General features: G+C 32.7%; 1 protein-coding gene and 1 long non-coding RNA gene across 2 annotated transcripts; one reads left to right on the top strand and one right to left on the bottom strand.

Annotated features, from left to right (window-relative positions):
* The first annotated feature begins 211 nt into the window (after nucleotides 1-211).
* Nucleotides 212-856, top strand: LOC146883985 (uncharacterized). Its single transcript, XR_014984439.1, has 2 exons — nucleotides 212-483; nucleotides 570-856. It is a non-coding gene; the product is annotated as an uncharacterized LOC146883985 (long non-coding RNA).
* Nucleotides 857-6,249: 5,393 nt separating this feature from the next.
* On the bottom strand, nucleotides 6,250-9,890 carry CSLC12 (Cellulose-synthase-like C12). The gene is made up of 5 exons (XM_028045992.2): nucleotides 8,506-9,890; nucleotides 8,062-8,370; nucleotides 7,599-7,889; nucleotides 7,369-7,482; nucleotides 6,250-7,277 (listed from the first exon to the last, which is right to left on the bottom strand). Exons 1-5 carry the CDS (start codon nucleotides 9,292-9,294, stop codon nucleotides 6,648-6,650), a joined length of 2,133 nt encoding a protein of 710 aa, XP_027901793.1. The 5' UTR covers nucleotides 9,295-9,890; the 3' UTR covers nucleotides 6,250-6,647.
* Nucleotides 9,891-14,472: the final 4,582 nt, after the last annotated feature.

Genomic DNA, 14,472 nt, shown 5'->3' with positions numbered 1-14,472 from the left:
ATCACGTTCCTTATCCATGTCCAGTTTATGGTCTGGAAGATTCTCTTTGAAGGAAGAAAAATAAGTATCTAGTCACTGACCAAAAGATTTTATTCCTTTTGCTTTCTGTCAATGCCACAATACCAAGTGTCTTCTTCTTTACTCTATCCTTCTATCGCTTCTATAAAGCTGCCAAATTTAGTTCCTGTTTAGTCCTGCAACATATCTCTCGTGTCTACGCAGTACTCAAAATTCACTTTTCCTTTAATCTTAAATGCACCTGTTTATTTTCAACTCTAGTGTAATCTGGATTATATATACCACCTTCGAAACTTAGATACATTTGTAGTTACATTCTTAGACCTAGGTGTTTGGTGGTCTTCAACATGCACTGGTGTATCAAAGTGTTCATGGATATGCCTTCAGGCATTGCTGATCCTTTTCTTGCTTCTTCTTCTTGGATCCACTTGTTCCGTTGGAGGCTCTGCAGTGGTTTCAGAAAGGGTATCAGCATCTTAACATAAATGCTTGTTACTAGAAACCAAATTCTTTTATTGATAATTTGGAATGGAAACATATTTTGTTTGCAGGTAAGGAGGGAAAAGATTGGTTTTTTCAGAACTATTTTCAAGGGTGCGACAAGGTCTTTCGAGATGATTGTGTTTGTCATGATTTCTAATATTGGAATGCTGATTTCTTGTATTATTGGACTTCAGATATGAAAATGCTGGTGCTTTTGCTTTAAACCCTATCAGTTATAGTCTTACAAATACTAGCTTTTCTATATTTCGACCAAATGTAAGTGAAGTGAAGTTCTTAACAGATTAAGCCTTTTAGCTTCACTGAAATCTTAGTATAAAGTTGGTATTTAACTTCATTTATTTCTTTATCACTGTACCGAAATCTTGGAGGCTTCAAAGCATGACCGTTGGATTCGAACTTCACTTCCCATCACAAGACAACCATCGGATGTCACTGAGTTTACAAAATAAAACTTGAAGCTGATGATACCTTATAAAATAAAACATTGGGTTTAAAAAAAGAAAAAGAAGAAAAAGGTTCGTTATGAATGATATCTATTAAGGAAAAATATATTTTCAATTGTCAATGATGGCTTTATCAGTTGAAGGAACAGCAAAATCTAAGATAGTCCAAGATTAAATTCACATTGTACTAGTTGTCCCTTTTAAAACAACATCTGATCCTATTTAAATTTGTCATGTTATGCTAATTTTGAGAAATAAAAGTAACTTTAAAAGAATAAACCATTATCGATATTGACATCTGCATAGGAAATATCTAATTTCAATTGGCAGTGATAATAGGTTTCATGCACGTTTCAATTAAAATTTACAAACTTATATAAGGGTTAAAATTAAATTTGAAAACTGAGTTTAACAATTATTTTTACAAAATTGAAATTTTAGACAAAATTTTAACGTTGGAACGTTGTTTTAAGAATAATCAAACATTCCACAGAGCTAATTTGTTCTCCCAACTAAATTCAAAGAACCCGAAACTGAAAAAAAAAAAAAACTCCTTATAAATTATAATAAACTATTTATTTATATATGTATTATTAAATTTAAAAAAATGTCATACTAAAAAGAAAATTTAAAATATATCTACAAATTCGTAAATACAAAAACATTACTTTCGGATTTAGATATTCATAAAATTATAATTCATTATCCAAACTCAATCATAATTATCCCATTTACTTAATTTAATTTATTTAACATTGTATGCTCACACGATACAACTCCACCACATGTTAAAATTTAGTTCAAATTTCTTCTAATTCAATAGAATAGGATGTGGATATTTTTCTCTGACCTAATTTATATCGACCCAACCTCTTTTGTTGGCTACTTATATTCACTAGTTTCAAATTTCAGTACTTCATTTTTTTTTCTCCTGTTACCAATTGCTGAATAAAGTACGTAAAGCCTGGAACAAAATGATTTTGTAACAAAATACGTACCACCAGCTATCATCTACTCCTTTTGAATCACATCTAATCTCTGCAAACATTTAATTCATAAATGGCTCAGTCGGTGCAAACACGTCAACGAAATTTAATTTTCACCATATTTTTATAAAAAAAAAATCTCAAAATTGATAAAATAAAAAAGGAGTGAAAAAACGTTTCACATTGAAAATTCGATTCTCTGAAGATAAACATGCATAGTTTGAAAATTAAAATAGGAATAAGTTTCTTGAAAAAGAAAATCCCAAAAAGAGAGTGAATGTTCATCTTTATGATCTTTATGAGTAAGGGAGAAAGCCATTGAAATGATAGTCAACACGAGGTCTGAGAAGGTTCACGAGTTCACGCAAGGTGTAAGTGAGAAATGGTCCAACATGATCGATGGGAAAGAATAAATTACTTATCACAAATGGCGTTTCCTTTATAAAGTAGAAGTTGCACGTAAATTTTGAAACCAAGTGCCATAACTCATTAATTGAGTGAGTGGTGTATGCATATGCTGCATCAATCATTCATTTAATTAGGAGAGGAGACAGCAACAACATATACAATCTCCAAATCCAAACCCATTAACAATGATAAAGTGATAAAAAAATAAAAAAGAGTAGTAGCAGCTTTAGGGTTAATTTGTATGATGAGAGCGACCATAAAGAGCACCTGAAGCCATCAAAGAATCAGAGGCAAATCATTTTAACACGCCTTTAATAATTTGGATTTCATAAATTAGTACTAACAAAATGTAGGTTTAAATACTTTTTTGTCTTTATTTTGACAGAATGTTTAGAATGGTCTTCATTTTTATCGAATGTTTAAAATAATCCTCATTTTTGCAATTCGTGTTTTATTTAGTCCTTTTTTGTAATGCCGTTTAAATTATTAACGGAGCATTACAGGTGACACGGATTTGTATTAGGGTGTGTTACGTGTACGATACATGTGTGATAATTAGATATTTTGGGATAAATAAGTGAGCTAGGATTTTGGTAAGGAATGTTTGAGCACTTTGTGAGTTTTGACAATCTTGTTCCTCTATGTTGCAATCTTCTTCTTCCTGCAATCCCATTATATAGGTATGTTACTGTCTTAATCTTCTTCTTCCTTGCAGCACCACTACCAACACCAGAAGAACCATCTCAGTAGTTTAGGATGAAATTACAGATTAGGAAGAGGCCATGATAGCAGCTACAAACGTCTTAGTTATTTTTTGGAATTTTCTGATGTAGAATTCATTATTGATGTACTGCATTTTGACTTTCCTTAAACTTCGTTCAATTTCACTTTTGCCAAACATTGATGTAGTGCATTTTGACGAGGATGAATTAATGTTATGAATTTAACTTCTTCTGGACTTAGATCAATTTAATTTTTTCCAAGCTTAGATCAATATCACTTACTTCAATGCTCAGATTAAGGTGTCATTTTGAACATGTTGGGACTAATATCAACATAATCAAACTAATTCATTTCTTCATTTAACAATAATATAAAATATATTGGACTTTAAAAGATTACATACAATAATAGTACAAATAATACAATAACAACATAAGTGAACGAACCTTATTACTAATTGCAGCCTCTTCTCAGCAACCTTCAACCTTCAATGACTTCTTCAAATCATTAATCTGACTCATTTGTGTCATGATGATGACATCCTTTTCATCAACACCACCATTTGAAAAAGTTGCAGCCTACATTATTGGAACCACCACTCTTTAAATCAATCAACCAAAAATTAAAACTAATTTATTATTAACACAAAAATAAAAACAGATTGTACCCAAAATTTTCTACCAATATTCTTTGGAGTTCTTGTCATCCTCACATCTGCCATATCTCCAGAGCTACAAATCGCGGTTAATCCATTTCTCGTTGAACCACCAACACGAAGTGATACAACACGGTTGCCTCCAACGATTACAACCAGAGGTAAATGAAGAAGAGTGAGACCGTAACATACCTATATAATGGGATTGCAGGAAGAAGAAGATTGCAACAACACCAATTGGGAAAGGAGGAACAAGATTAACAAAATTTACCAACTGTCCAAACATTCCTTACCAAAATCCTAGCTCACTTATTTATCCCCAAATATCTAATTACCACCTGTAACACACCCTAATACAAACTGTGCCACCTGTACCATGTTTCGTTAATGATTTAAACGGCGTTACAGAAAATGACTAAATAACACAAATTACGAAAATGATGACCATTTTAAACATTCGGTAAAAATGAAGACCATTTTAAGCATTCTGTCAAAATGAGAGTCATCCCCAACAAACACTACGAAAATAATGATGACCAAAAAAGTATTTAAGCCTAAAATGTAAAGATTCATTTTGAATGAAAAAATAATATTTTAACTCTCATTTATTATTTTTTTTAATGTAGTTTAATATGAATCATTAACTATTTAAAAAATAATAATAATAGTGCATTAATCAATAACAGCTTAAATTACACGAAGAAATAAATGATGTGAAACTGATAATATTATTGTACTTTAAAAATTGTTGTTCATTACAAATTAATCTGTTAAATATTACGAACGTTAATGGAAAACAGGTGTGATACTTGAGTATTCTATTTTATACAAAAGAAACTTTAAAATCTACCAAAATCAGCTACGATATATAAAAAAGATTGAAAATGCAATTAAAGCATATCCCGTTATTAGACGACCGTGTGATGATATATTAAGATTGTGAAAGAAAAGACTGAATAGTAGAATGGCATCAAAGACGACGAAAATGAATTGTGGGATGAGAAAAGCGTCCAATTCCGAGTCCCGGTTTTAAGAAGCAAAAAGCAAAAGCACAACTAATCCTTGTTCATGCTTATTATTTCTATGCAACAAGTGCAACCGATTCCTTAATGAGCTTGCAAAAAAAAAATACGATATATGATACTAGGGAAAAGTTTGAATTTTTTTTCCTTGGGTGGGAGGAAAAGTTCGGATATTTAGCTGGCACAATGCTGTCAAATAAGTACGAATAGAGTGGGGCCTCCACACGCGCCACAAGCTACCAACTTGATGCAGCCCCACAAAACCGTTTGCCACCGCTACTTCCCTTTCCATCAAATTCCCAGGTCAAACACAGTGTTCGATTCCAACCAAGCCTTTCAAATTTCATTCCAAAACGTAATTGTTAAAGCCTTGTAAATTACCTTCACAGTCACAGACAAATATCGTTCCAACAAGCATGGAATGAGTAAACGATAGCTCAAAGTTCTATCAAATTGTAACTACCGGTGGTGATGAACGGTTATGTTTATATCCACTTGTAATTGTTGAACTAAAAGTGTTTGAAGAATCAAATAGACTAATTTAAATTGTTATACTAGTTTTTTTCTTTTTTTTTACTGAAAACATTTACGGATAACTTTATCTAAGATGGTTTTAGTGTAGAAGATATTGAACATCCAGCTGGAGGGTCAATCAAACTTCGACTGCACTGACATTTTTCTTTCCTTGTCATATTACGCAACTGTTTAAATTGAGGAACAGAAAAGACATAAGAGAAGTAAATAGAAACTATCGGATATCTATGAAGTAACCATTGGTAACTGATTTATACCGAAAAAAAGGTATTAATGACAGTGGAAAAAAGCTGGTTTGGGTCTCTCGAGAGTTCACGCAAGACACCATAAACGACAGAAGCGAATTCTATTGAGCCAAATTCTTGAAGAAGCTTCAATAGCGGAGCAAACCTAACCATTATAATGAACCGAACCAAGCATCCACGTGCCGGTCTAGTAAACAACGTACCTGTTTTTCTAAGTACATGTTCGGGTTTTATTTGGGATTGCATTAATCGAGCAGTGTTTCGGGCCGAAAAGGGCATTATCCCTTTGTAGCGGCACAGTTGTAATAAAAGTTGGAATCTTCAATTTTGGACAGAGCAGTGGGCAGCAACGCTCACCAGACACAAAATGGGACAGACAGACTCTTCATCAAAGCAGTGTGGTGCAGATCTGGTAATTTTTCCAGCTCAATGTTCAAAAGCGGTGAGAATAACAAACTATAAGTAAATTTTAAAGCGGGGGAAGAGGACCACCTTCAATTGCTACGAAGCATCACATTCCAAGGGCCCCAGAAATCAAAACCCACTTGCTCTCTACCATCATCAAAGTTGACAAAAACGAAATTTAAATATTAAATTTGCATTACCGCATTCCAAGCGGTGGAGGAAGTAGCTGGAACCGTGACGAGGAGGACTATGGCTGTGGATTTTTTTTCTCTTTTTATGAAAAAAGAGAAAAGGTCCCGATGGATGTTTAAAGTTTGAAGTTTGAAAGTTTGAACCACAAATTTTCTTACAAAAGAATCCACATAAAATTACAAAAAAAGAATCAAATAACAAAAGAAACAAGGCTAAACTTACACATTGAATTGGCCTCAACAGCAGCACCCATTTCCAAATCAAACCCTTTTGGGTCCATAATGTAACACAATTATATCGTATTGGGTGGATTTGATTTACGAGCCCGGAGGGAGGAGCATGAGCAAGAAAAAGCAGAGCACTATGGGTCCTCTACACTCTCCATTGCCCCCAAATACATGCCTTCAGTAATCTCATAAGGCCTGGCTTCTTTCCAACCTTTTTGCTTTTCCGTCCATATAATTCGTGCATGTAAAAGTACACAGTCGTGTCAATTTTTTTCGTTTTTTTCTTCAGTCCACCTGTTCACCAATCAAGTCAAGACCAACCAAGAGGAATGATATTCCCTGGAATAACAAAAAGTAGAAATGGATCCCTTGGGCGGAGAGGAGACTCCTTGCTGAGGCTGTTAAGAGTAGAAAGGCCAATGCAAGCTCCTTCATATATATTCTGTTATGCTTTTTCTTCTTCTTAGAGGTTTTCTGCTCCTGCCTTCTCAGTTCCTCCTTTATTTCCTCAAGATCAGGTGCTGAGGACCCTCTTTGAAGCTTTGGTCCTTTCTCAATCAATGAAACCAAATCGCCTTCAGAAGAACGACCAGATTTCTTAGTCACCACCCACTCGTATGCACTACCTAGCTGGAAGAGGCCTGAGATCATTGCATTGAACTTGGTAACTGACATGGTGTTCTCAAATAGGAGATAAGGTACAATGAAGGGAAAGGCCTTCGGAGCTGGAAGAATGTTGAGAAAGGACATAGCAGCAGGGATGTAACACACTACCCACGCAGGAAGCTCAGCCTCCGGCACGAACATTGTCATAGGTAGAATTATACAAAACAAGGTGAACGAATAGAATGGTAAGATCAGCTTTCTCAGAAGGAAGAACAGAAATATCATGTTGAATTTCTTCCACACACTTATCTGCAAAAACATACACTGCGTTAACAACCACAACAACAGAAACATTTGCCAAAGTATTACCACACACACATACACACATACATATGCATACCCTGGACCGTATGATATCAGGCAAACAAAGGCGGAACAACTGCATTGGCCCAGAATGCCATCTGTGCTGCTGTTTCCTGTATGCTTCATATGATTCCGGTAGCTCACATTGGCACTACAAACGTTAACAAGAAGCAGCTTGAAATGAGTTTGAGAATGAATTACTGGCAAAGACAAACTATTGAACCAACAATACTGAAAATGAGACAATGTGGATGGCAGCCGACAAACCTCAACATCATTGAGGAAAACGAATTTCCAGCCATGAAGATGTGCTCGAACGGCAATGTCCATGTCCTCAACAGTAGTTCTCTCCAACCAACCACCAGCTTCCTCCAAAGCCTTTATCCTCCAAACTCCAGCAGTTCCATTGAACCCAAAGAAGTTAATGAAAATCCCATTCACTTGCTGCTCTACCTCAAAATGAAAAGACAGGTTAATGTTCTGCAACCTCGTTAGCAGGTTTTCATCCTTGTTCACAAAGGACCATCTTGCTTGGACAAGCCCCAATTCATCATTATCCTGCACCACCCACACCAACCATGTCAAACATACACATTTACCGTCGATTCATTGCCCTTCGAGCAACAGGACAATCACATTAAAGCAAATATCAGCTTTATATCTATATTGCATTTTATAACTCAACACAACAAAATAACAAACCACTTTGAACCAAACACTAATTACCGACCTTAAAGTGAATAACCGTTTTTTTTAGAAAATCTGGAGTAGGTTGAAAATCTGCATCAAAAATTGCGACAAACTCATAGTCTTTAATGTAGCTACAATTCATGGCGGATTTCAAATTCCCGGCCTTGTACCCATCTCTAATCACGCGATGCCGGTACAAAATGTTGGCACCCTCTTGTTGCCACTTCTGAACCTCCTCCTTTATTAGCTGCTGCGTCGTTGGGTCATCTGAATCATCCAAAACCTGAATCAACAACTTCCCCTTCGGCCAATCCAAATTACACACCGCACCAATCGATTGCTGATAAACCTAAACAAACGAACACAGACAAGAAAAAAAAGAAACATAAACTAGATTGAAACAACGAATCTTAAATTAAAGTTACTGACAAGAAAATACAAGGATAATTTTTTCCCACAATTTCACATTCAAACTTTACATTACCTCTTTCTCATTGCACATGGGGATCTGCACAAGAACCATTGGGAAAAACGAAAAACCCTTGCTTTCTCCAGATTCAAGATCTGCAATTGCATCCCCACATTTGGGGACAGGCTTGATCTTCTTAAACCGGATCCAGAAACACCCCAAACACAGAACAAGCCTATCCACACTCTGAATAAGGAAAAGCACGATGCACGCATTGGTTAGAAACTGCAGAGGAGGAGCGAGATACTCCACGCGAACAAAAACCCAACTCGCGTAGAGCCAAGCAAAGAAATCCTTGACTCCAAACGCGGGTGCCCACAGAAAGTGCTCGAACTGAATCCCCGCCGCAACGAAATGCCACCCTTTGAAGTACGCAGCAACCTCGAGAAACAAGAGAAAAACGGAAAGCCACAGAAAGACCTTGATGCAGGAATAGAAACGCGTCTTCACGGTGGGGTTCTCCAGCTCCCTGCCTCCGTCGGTGTCGGCATCAGTTTTTCCAGCGGCGACGCGGCGCTTCACGGCGGAGACGAGCCCCCACAATGCCGGCGCCAGGGAGGTCAGGCAACCGGCGGCGCGGTGTGCTTTGAGGAGAAGAACCCATGTGAGCTGTTTCGCATTTTTGCCCCTTCCTTTTCCTTTGTCTCGTGAAACACCCGCAGGAGAAGAGGTCGGTGTCATTAAGTCATCTTCTTCGGGACCCTCCAGTTCCACCATCGACCAATTTGGGTTCTCCATCTTCACCACCACAGGGGTTCCCCTGTGGGTGTCTTTCACCCCCCAATTGAACAACGGTGGTGCCATTTTCTTCTCTGATATCACCAACCGATAACCAAATTATGTTAAATATAACAATGCCCCTTTCTCAATTTTCCCCTTTTTCTAATTAATTTTTTTTTTCAAATAACGATAAATATAAAAGAGGAGAAAAAGAGTAGCAGTGATACACTCCTACGAGTTTGATCTCATTGTCAGGAACCGAAATGATAACGGTGACAGACGCGTGGAGGAAGAAAGCAGAGCGAGGCGTCGCTAGGCCATTGTGACATTCGGAGAAAGCTTATACGGTGAATGTTTTAGAGAGAAAAAATACATATAGAGAGAGAAAGATAGATAGAGAGAGAGAACACTGTGACTCGTTTGGATGAGTAGTACACACAACAGGCCCCTCTCAACAACAATCGCAACAAACGGTGTCTTAAAAAAACTACGGAGGGGGCGAGATTTTGGAAAATGGAAATTTGAAAATGGAAAGTGGGATTAGAAAGGGTAACAGCTCAACACGTTTTTCTGTTTGATTCCGGGAATATTTCTTTTTTCAATGAAAAAGAAATGCCCATTCAACAATAATATTACCCAGAAAGCACCTTCGCCCCTCAAAGTCTTCAACCAGGGCAAACATGCTTCTTTCCACAGTAAAAAAAAAAAAAAAGAAAAAAAAAACCCTCAGATTTTGTTCTCCCAACTATCCATTTAAATATAGCAAGAAAGCAATCATCCTGCACTATAATCCCTTACAGGTGATGATGCTTAGAGAGACAATTGATAAAAGTGGAACAAATTTTCCCACACTTCCTTATTTTACCTCATTAAACCACCCAATCCTTTTAATTTTCAATAAACATTCACAACAACCACACAACTAAAACCTTTCCATGCAATCTCTCTCAGAAAATGCAATTTTAGAAAAAATAAATTATATATATATTTTTTACAGAGGTAGGTAAAGATTTAAAGTTACGGAGTAATCTTTGCATGACCAAATTGAAAGCTTCATTTCCTCTCTCTCCCTCTTACTACTCCCTGGCGCGTGAAGATTTTCTGAAGTGGTGATTAATCATTTAATTTTGTCTCTTACCGGTAAATTTTTTAAACTGAAATATTACTATTATTATTTTAAGTCAAGCGAAGCTGAATTATTAACAGCCAAGCGCAAACCAACGCGTCAAAAAAGCCAAAAGGTGTCTTTGATTTTCATTTTCTATAATTATAAATTAATTAATGTGGTTAATTTAATGTTTTTTTTTTTCAAAGCATGTTGAATTTTATATTTCAATGATGATTTCAGGTTTTCAGAGAATTGTTTTTAGGTTTTGGTTGGTGGTGGAGAACGTGGAAGGATGCAAAGAAATCGTAGCCGTCCCGTTCATTTTGTGGAGCTGACCGGGTCCTGATTTCCCTCTGAAACGCAAATCCCAAACACCAAAATGAGGCATTTGTGATTATTAGTTGGGGCAGTGTTGTACACGCCCTCACCAAGTCGCGTGGCGATGGGTACACATCTCATTTCCTATGTTTGTTGCATAGATTTAAAAGCTAAATCCGCTGCCTCCTTAGTCATGCCACCAGCTTTCATGAGCTTTGATGGGATAGATTTAAGAGACATAATTAATAGCTACATATCTTTGCAAAAATATATTACTCATCCCCATATTATGATAAATGACATTATATTTTTTGTAATAAAATTATATATTTTTACAAAATTTATATAAACTAAAAGTTTAGTCAAATTTCTAAAATGTAAAAATTTAAGATTTTTAATAAAAAGAATAGTTGTTATGAATAAAATAGAAGAAATAAGTTTCACTCTGTTAAAAACATAAGAATTGTAAATAATATATATTAAAAGTCAATGAAAAAGAATGCTGCTTTATCTAAAAAAAGTAGAAAGAGTGTTTATTGATTAAAAGTATTAAGATAAATATTCATTTTAAAAACTTAAAAAGTTTATAACTTCGAGAAAAGTAATTGTAATTCATAATATCTTAGAGAAAACATTATTTTATTATTTTATTTTATTGAGTTAAAATTTAATGCGTATACTGATATCAAATTTAATATATTTTAATACGTATTTATTTGTTTAGTCTTATGTAATTTTTAAAAAAATGTGATGATACTTAAATATTTGACATATTATTTAAAATAAATAAATTTAAGATACCAAAATTGGAAATTATAAAAAAAACAAATGAAACTAAAAGAATAAAATTGTTTTACATGTATGGCAAATTATATTAAAATCTACAATATGTATAATAAATAAATAAATAACTCTAACGTATAGTTATCGACGAAATGCATAAAATCGGTATTATGATTGTTTCTATCAGTTTAGACAAGGATCAAGTTATGAGATTCAATGGCACCTGTTTCTCTTCGATTTAATACAAATATATTAAATAAACTTTTTAAATCTGTATTGGACAAGTTTGTAATTTACTATTTTTTTGTTATTTTCAATGTTTAAGATTTTTTGTTAATAAAATGATTTTTTTTTTCATTTTAATAAAATATTTATATATATTTTACTTTGTAATAAATACTAAAAAAATTAAGTAAAAAAATATGTATTTTAATTAAAAATTAAATAAATGAATTCTACAGATTAAAAAATAGTTTTTATCATCTTAACCATTAAAATAATGTTAAATAAAAAATATAAACACTTAAAAATAATCTAAATATGATGATTATTGATTTCAATGTTTTTAATTCGGCGAATGTTATTATATGATATATTTTACTTGTAAATGAATATTTTTACCAAAATATCCTCTGATATGCAACATACATTAAAGTTCTGAAATAGAGGATGAGATTTTTACAATTAGGATTAACTCACTTGCTATCCTCTTTTTGGATATCTCATGGTTATAATTATTTGATTATATCTCAAATATTGGATTAACGATAAAATCAAGTAACTAAACTTTTGTTAACATATTCAAATCGCAAATAACGGATTTAAAATATATAACTACGTATAGATTTTATTTTACAAACTAAATGTGTAAGATTAAATTATATTTAAAATATATTTTTTTTAAGATTGGACTAAGAGTCACTCAACATTTATCTAAACAATACTTATTATTATTTAATGGACTTATTGTATCATTCAAATTAATGTTTAGTCTTTCATTGAAGATGTATATATTTTGACATAAAGTTAAAGTTTAAGATGTATATGTCTTTACATAAAATTGAGTTAGATTTAAAGTTTATATTTTAAGATAATATTAGAGTCGTTTGAAACCTATATTAATGAGTTGTTTCATATCAGATAATTCATTAATGTTTAGTCATAGAATAATGATGTATATATCTTAAGATGAACAAATGTGTTAAAAATATTACATTAACTAAAGATAAAATAAAAATAAATTTATGATTATATATCATTGAATTAAACTTTAAATTCATTTGTGAAACTATATTGAACAAGGAATTGTAAATCCACTTTATCAATTTAAATGTTACCAAACTATATTTGTGTTTGGATTTTATTTTGGTATGTAAAAGTGGTGTAAAACCACCTTTTTATTCATCAAGCAAATGAGGCCCATCACTTGAATTCATATTTAAATTGAAATTCTCTTTCCATTTATTTAAAATATCGACACTCTTTCGATTCAATTTCATCTATTTCTCAAGTCAAAATCCCAATGGTTTTCTATGTCCATTTGATTTTCAATTTCATTTTTTCAAATAAGTACATACGATTTTATTTAATTATAGCTCTTAAATATTCTTTTGAACTCATTTTAAATCTTTTAAAAATCAAATCTCTGATTTTTAATTTTAAATTGAAGATCTCTCCGCAGTAAATTTTTAACAATCAAATCTTTGATTACTTTTTTAAATTCAAGATCTCTTCAAAATTAATTTTACAATCAAAAGCTTATTTTTGACATATTGTTTTCTCTTCTACAATATTTTAATGCTCCAAATGTTTGTTGAACCTTTTTACGTAAATTGATGTAAATGATTCATTGATTTTTTTTTTTTTTTAATTTAGTGAAAACCATGAATTTAGTAAGCTTTCAATCTCTCTTGTTTGAAAGTTTAAAATGGGTTAGTTTTACAAAGAAAAAAGAAACTACTTTGGTACTCAATGGTTTTTCAACTTGTACGTGCTATTTTAGTGAAACCAACGCTCTTTGGATAGTGATAGAGAAATATTGTCGGTAGTTCCAATCCAATCGCAATATACATTACATTTGTTCTACTAAAAAGAATTTAAAATTTTAAACATGAAACAATTATAATTAATAAATTATACGTCACAAATATAATCAGAAAAATTAATTAATAGTTTAAATAAAATCAAAATAAGAATTAAATAAATCATAGGTCACAAATAAAAATTAATACACTATACTCATCTTGTGAGGCATTGCGCGCTTTTGTTTCGAATTTTATCATAAATAACATATATAATAACTCCATAAGTATTTGAAGAAAGAGACAAATACTGCTTTTAGTAGATTATTCACCATAAGCGTGTGTATTAAATTTTATAAATTGAATGTGATTTTCGAAAAGAATAAAATTTAAAGGATTTAATTATACTTTATAAATTTGAGAATTTTTAATTAATTTTTGTTAAATTTTAAATTTTAAAGACTTTTTAGTTAAATTTTGTCGATAAATTTTATTGTTAAGTTTATGACATAATAGTTATGTTACGTTGTTATTGTGTTTACATGTTGTTACATAATATTTTATTATAATAGAATTAAATAATTATTCTTTGAATTGGATTTAGGTTTTGTTAAGTCGTGAGAACAGATAATTTGACTCAGTTTGATTCAACCTATCACATATTGATTATTTAGTGAGTCAATTCAATTCGACTCACTAATTAGCAAGTCAAAAAATTTTCAATCCAACTCGGCCTATCGCGGGTTGGTGGGTTAAACGAGTTGGCTCACAGACTCACTTAATTAAAAAAAATACAATTTTTAATTTATTTTTTGAGTCAAAACTATATTATAATTCTAATTAAAATCTAAATAAATTTTAATAGAATCTAAATATAAACTGAAATCACAAAAATACAAATGATCTATGTGTTGGCTAAAAAAACAATATAACATAACCCAAATACAAAGTCCAACTTAACAAAAAATACTTGTTTGACTATTTATTTACGGGTTGGTGAGCAAACCCGGCTCATCACGTGTTCAACCCGGG

Source organism: Vigna unguiculata, chromosome 9, assembly GCF_037176805.1.
Source record: "Vigna unguiculata cultivar grain cowpea cultivar isolate G323 ecotype 2 chromosome 9, ASM3717680v1, whole genome shotgun sequence".
Lineage (NCBI taxonomy): Eukaryota > Viridiplantae > Streptophyta > Magnoliopsida > Fabales > Fabaceae > Vigna > Vigna unguiculata.
This window is presented reverse-complemented; position numbering and strand designations above follow the sequence as displayed.

Excerpts from the sequence above, each read along its gene's own strand:
- CSLC12 (XM_028045992.2), bottom strand. The coding sequence starts at position 9,294 with ATGGCACCACCGTTGTTCAATTGGGGGGTGAAAGACACCCACAGGGGA. Across the intron at positions 7,890-8,061 it reads AAACGGTTATTCACTTTAAG|GATAATGATGAATTGGGGCT; the intron begins GTCGGTAATTAG and ends TGGGTGGTGCAG. Across the intron at positions 7,483-7,598 it reads TTTTCCTCAATGATGTTGAG|TGCCAATGTGAGCTACCGGA; the intron begins GTTTGTCGGCTG and ends TAACGTTTGTAG.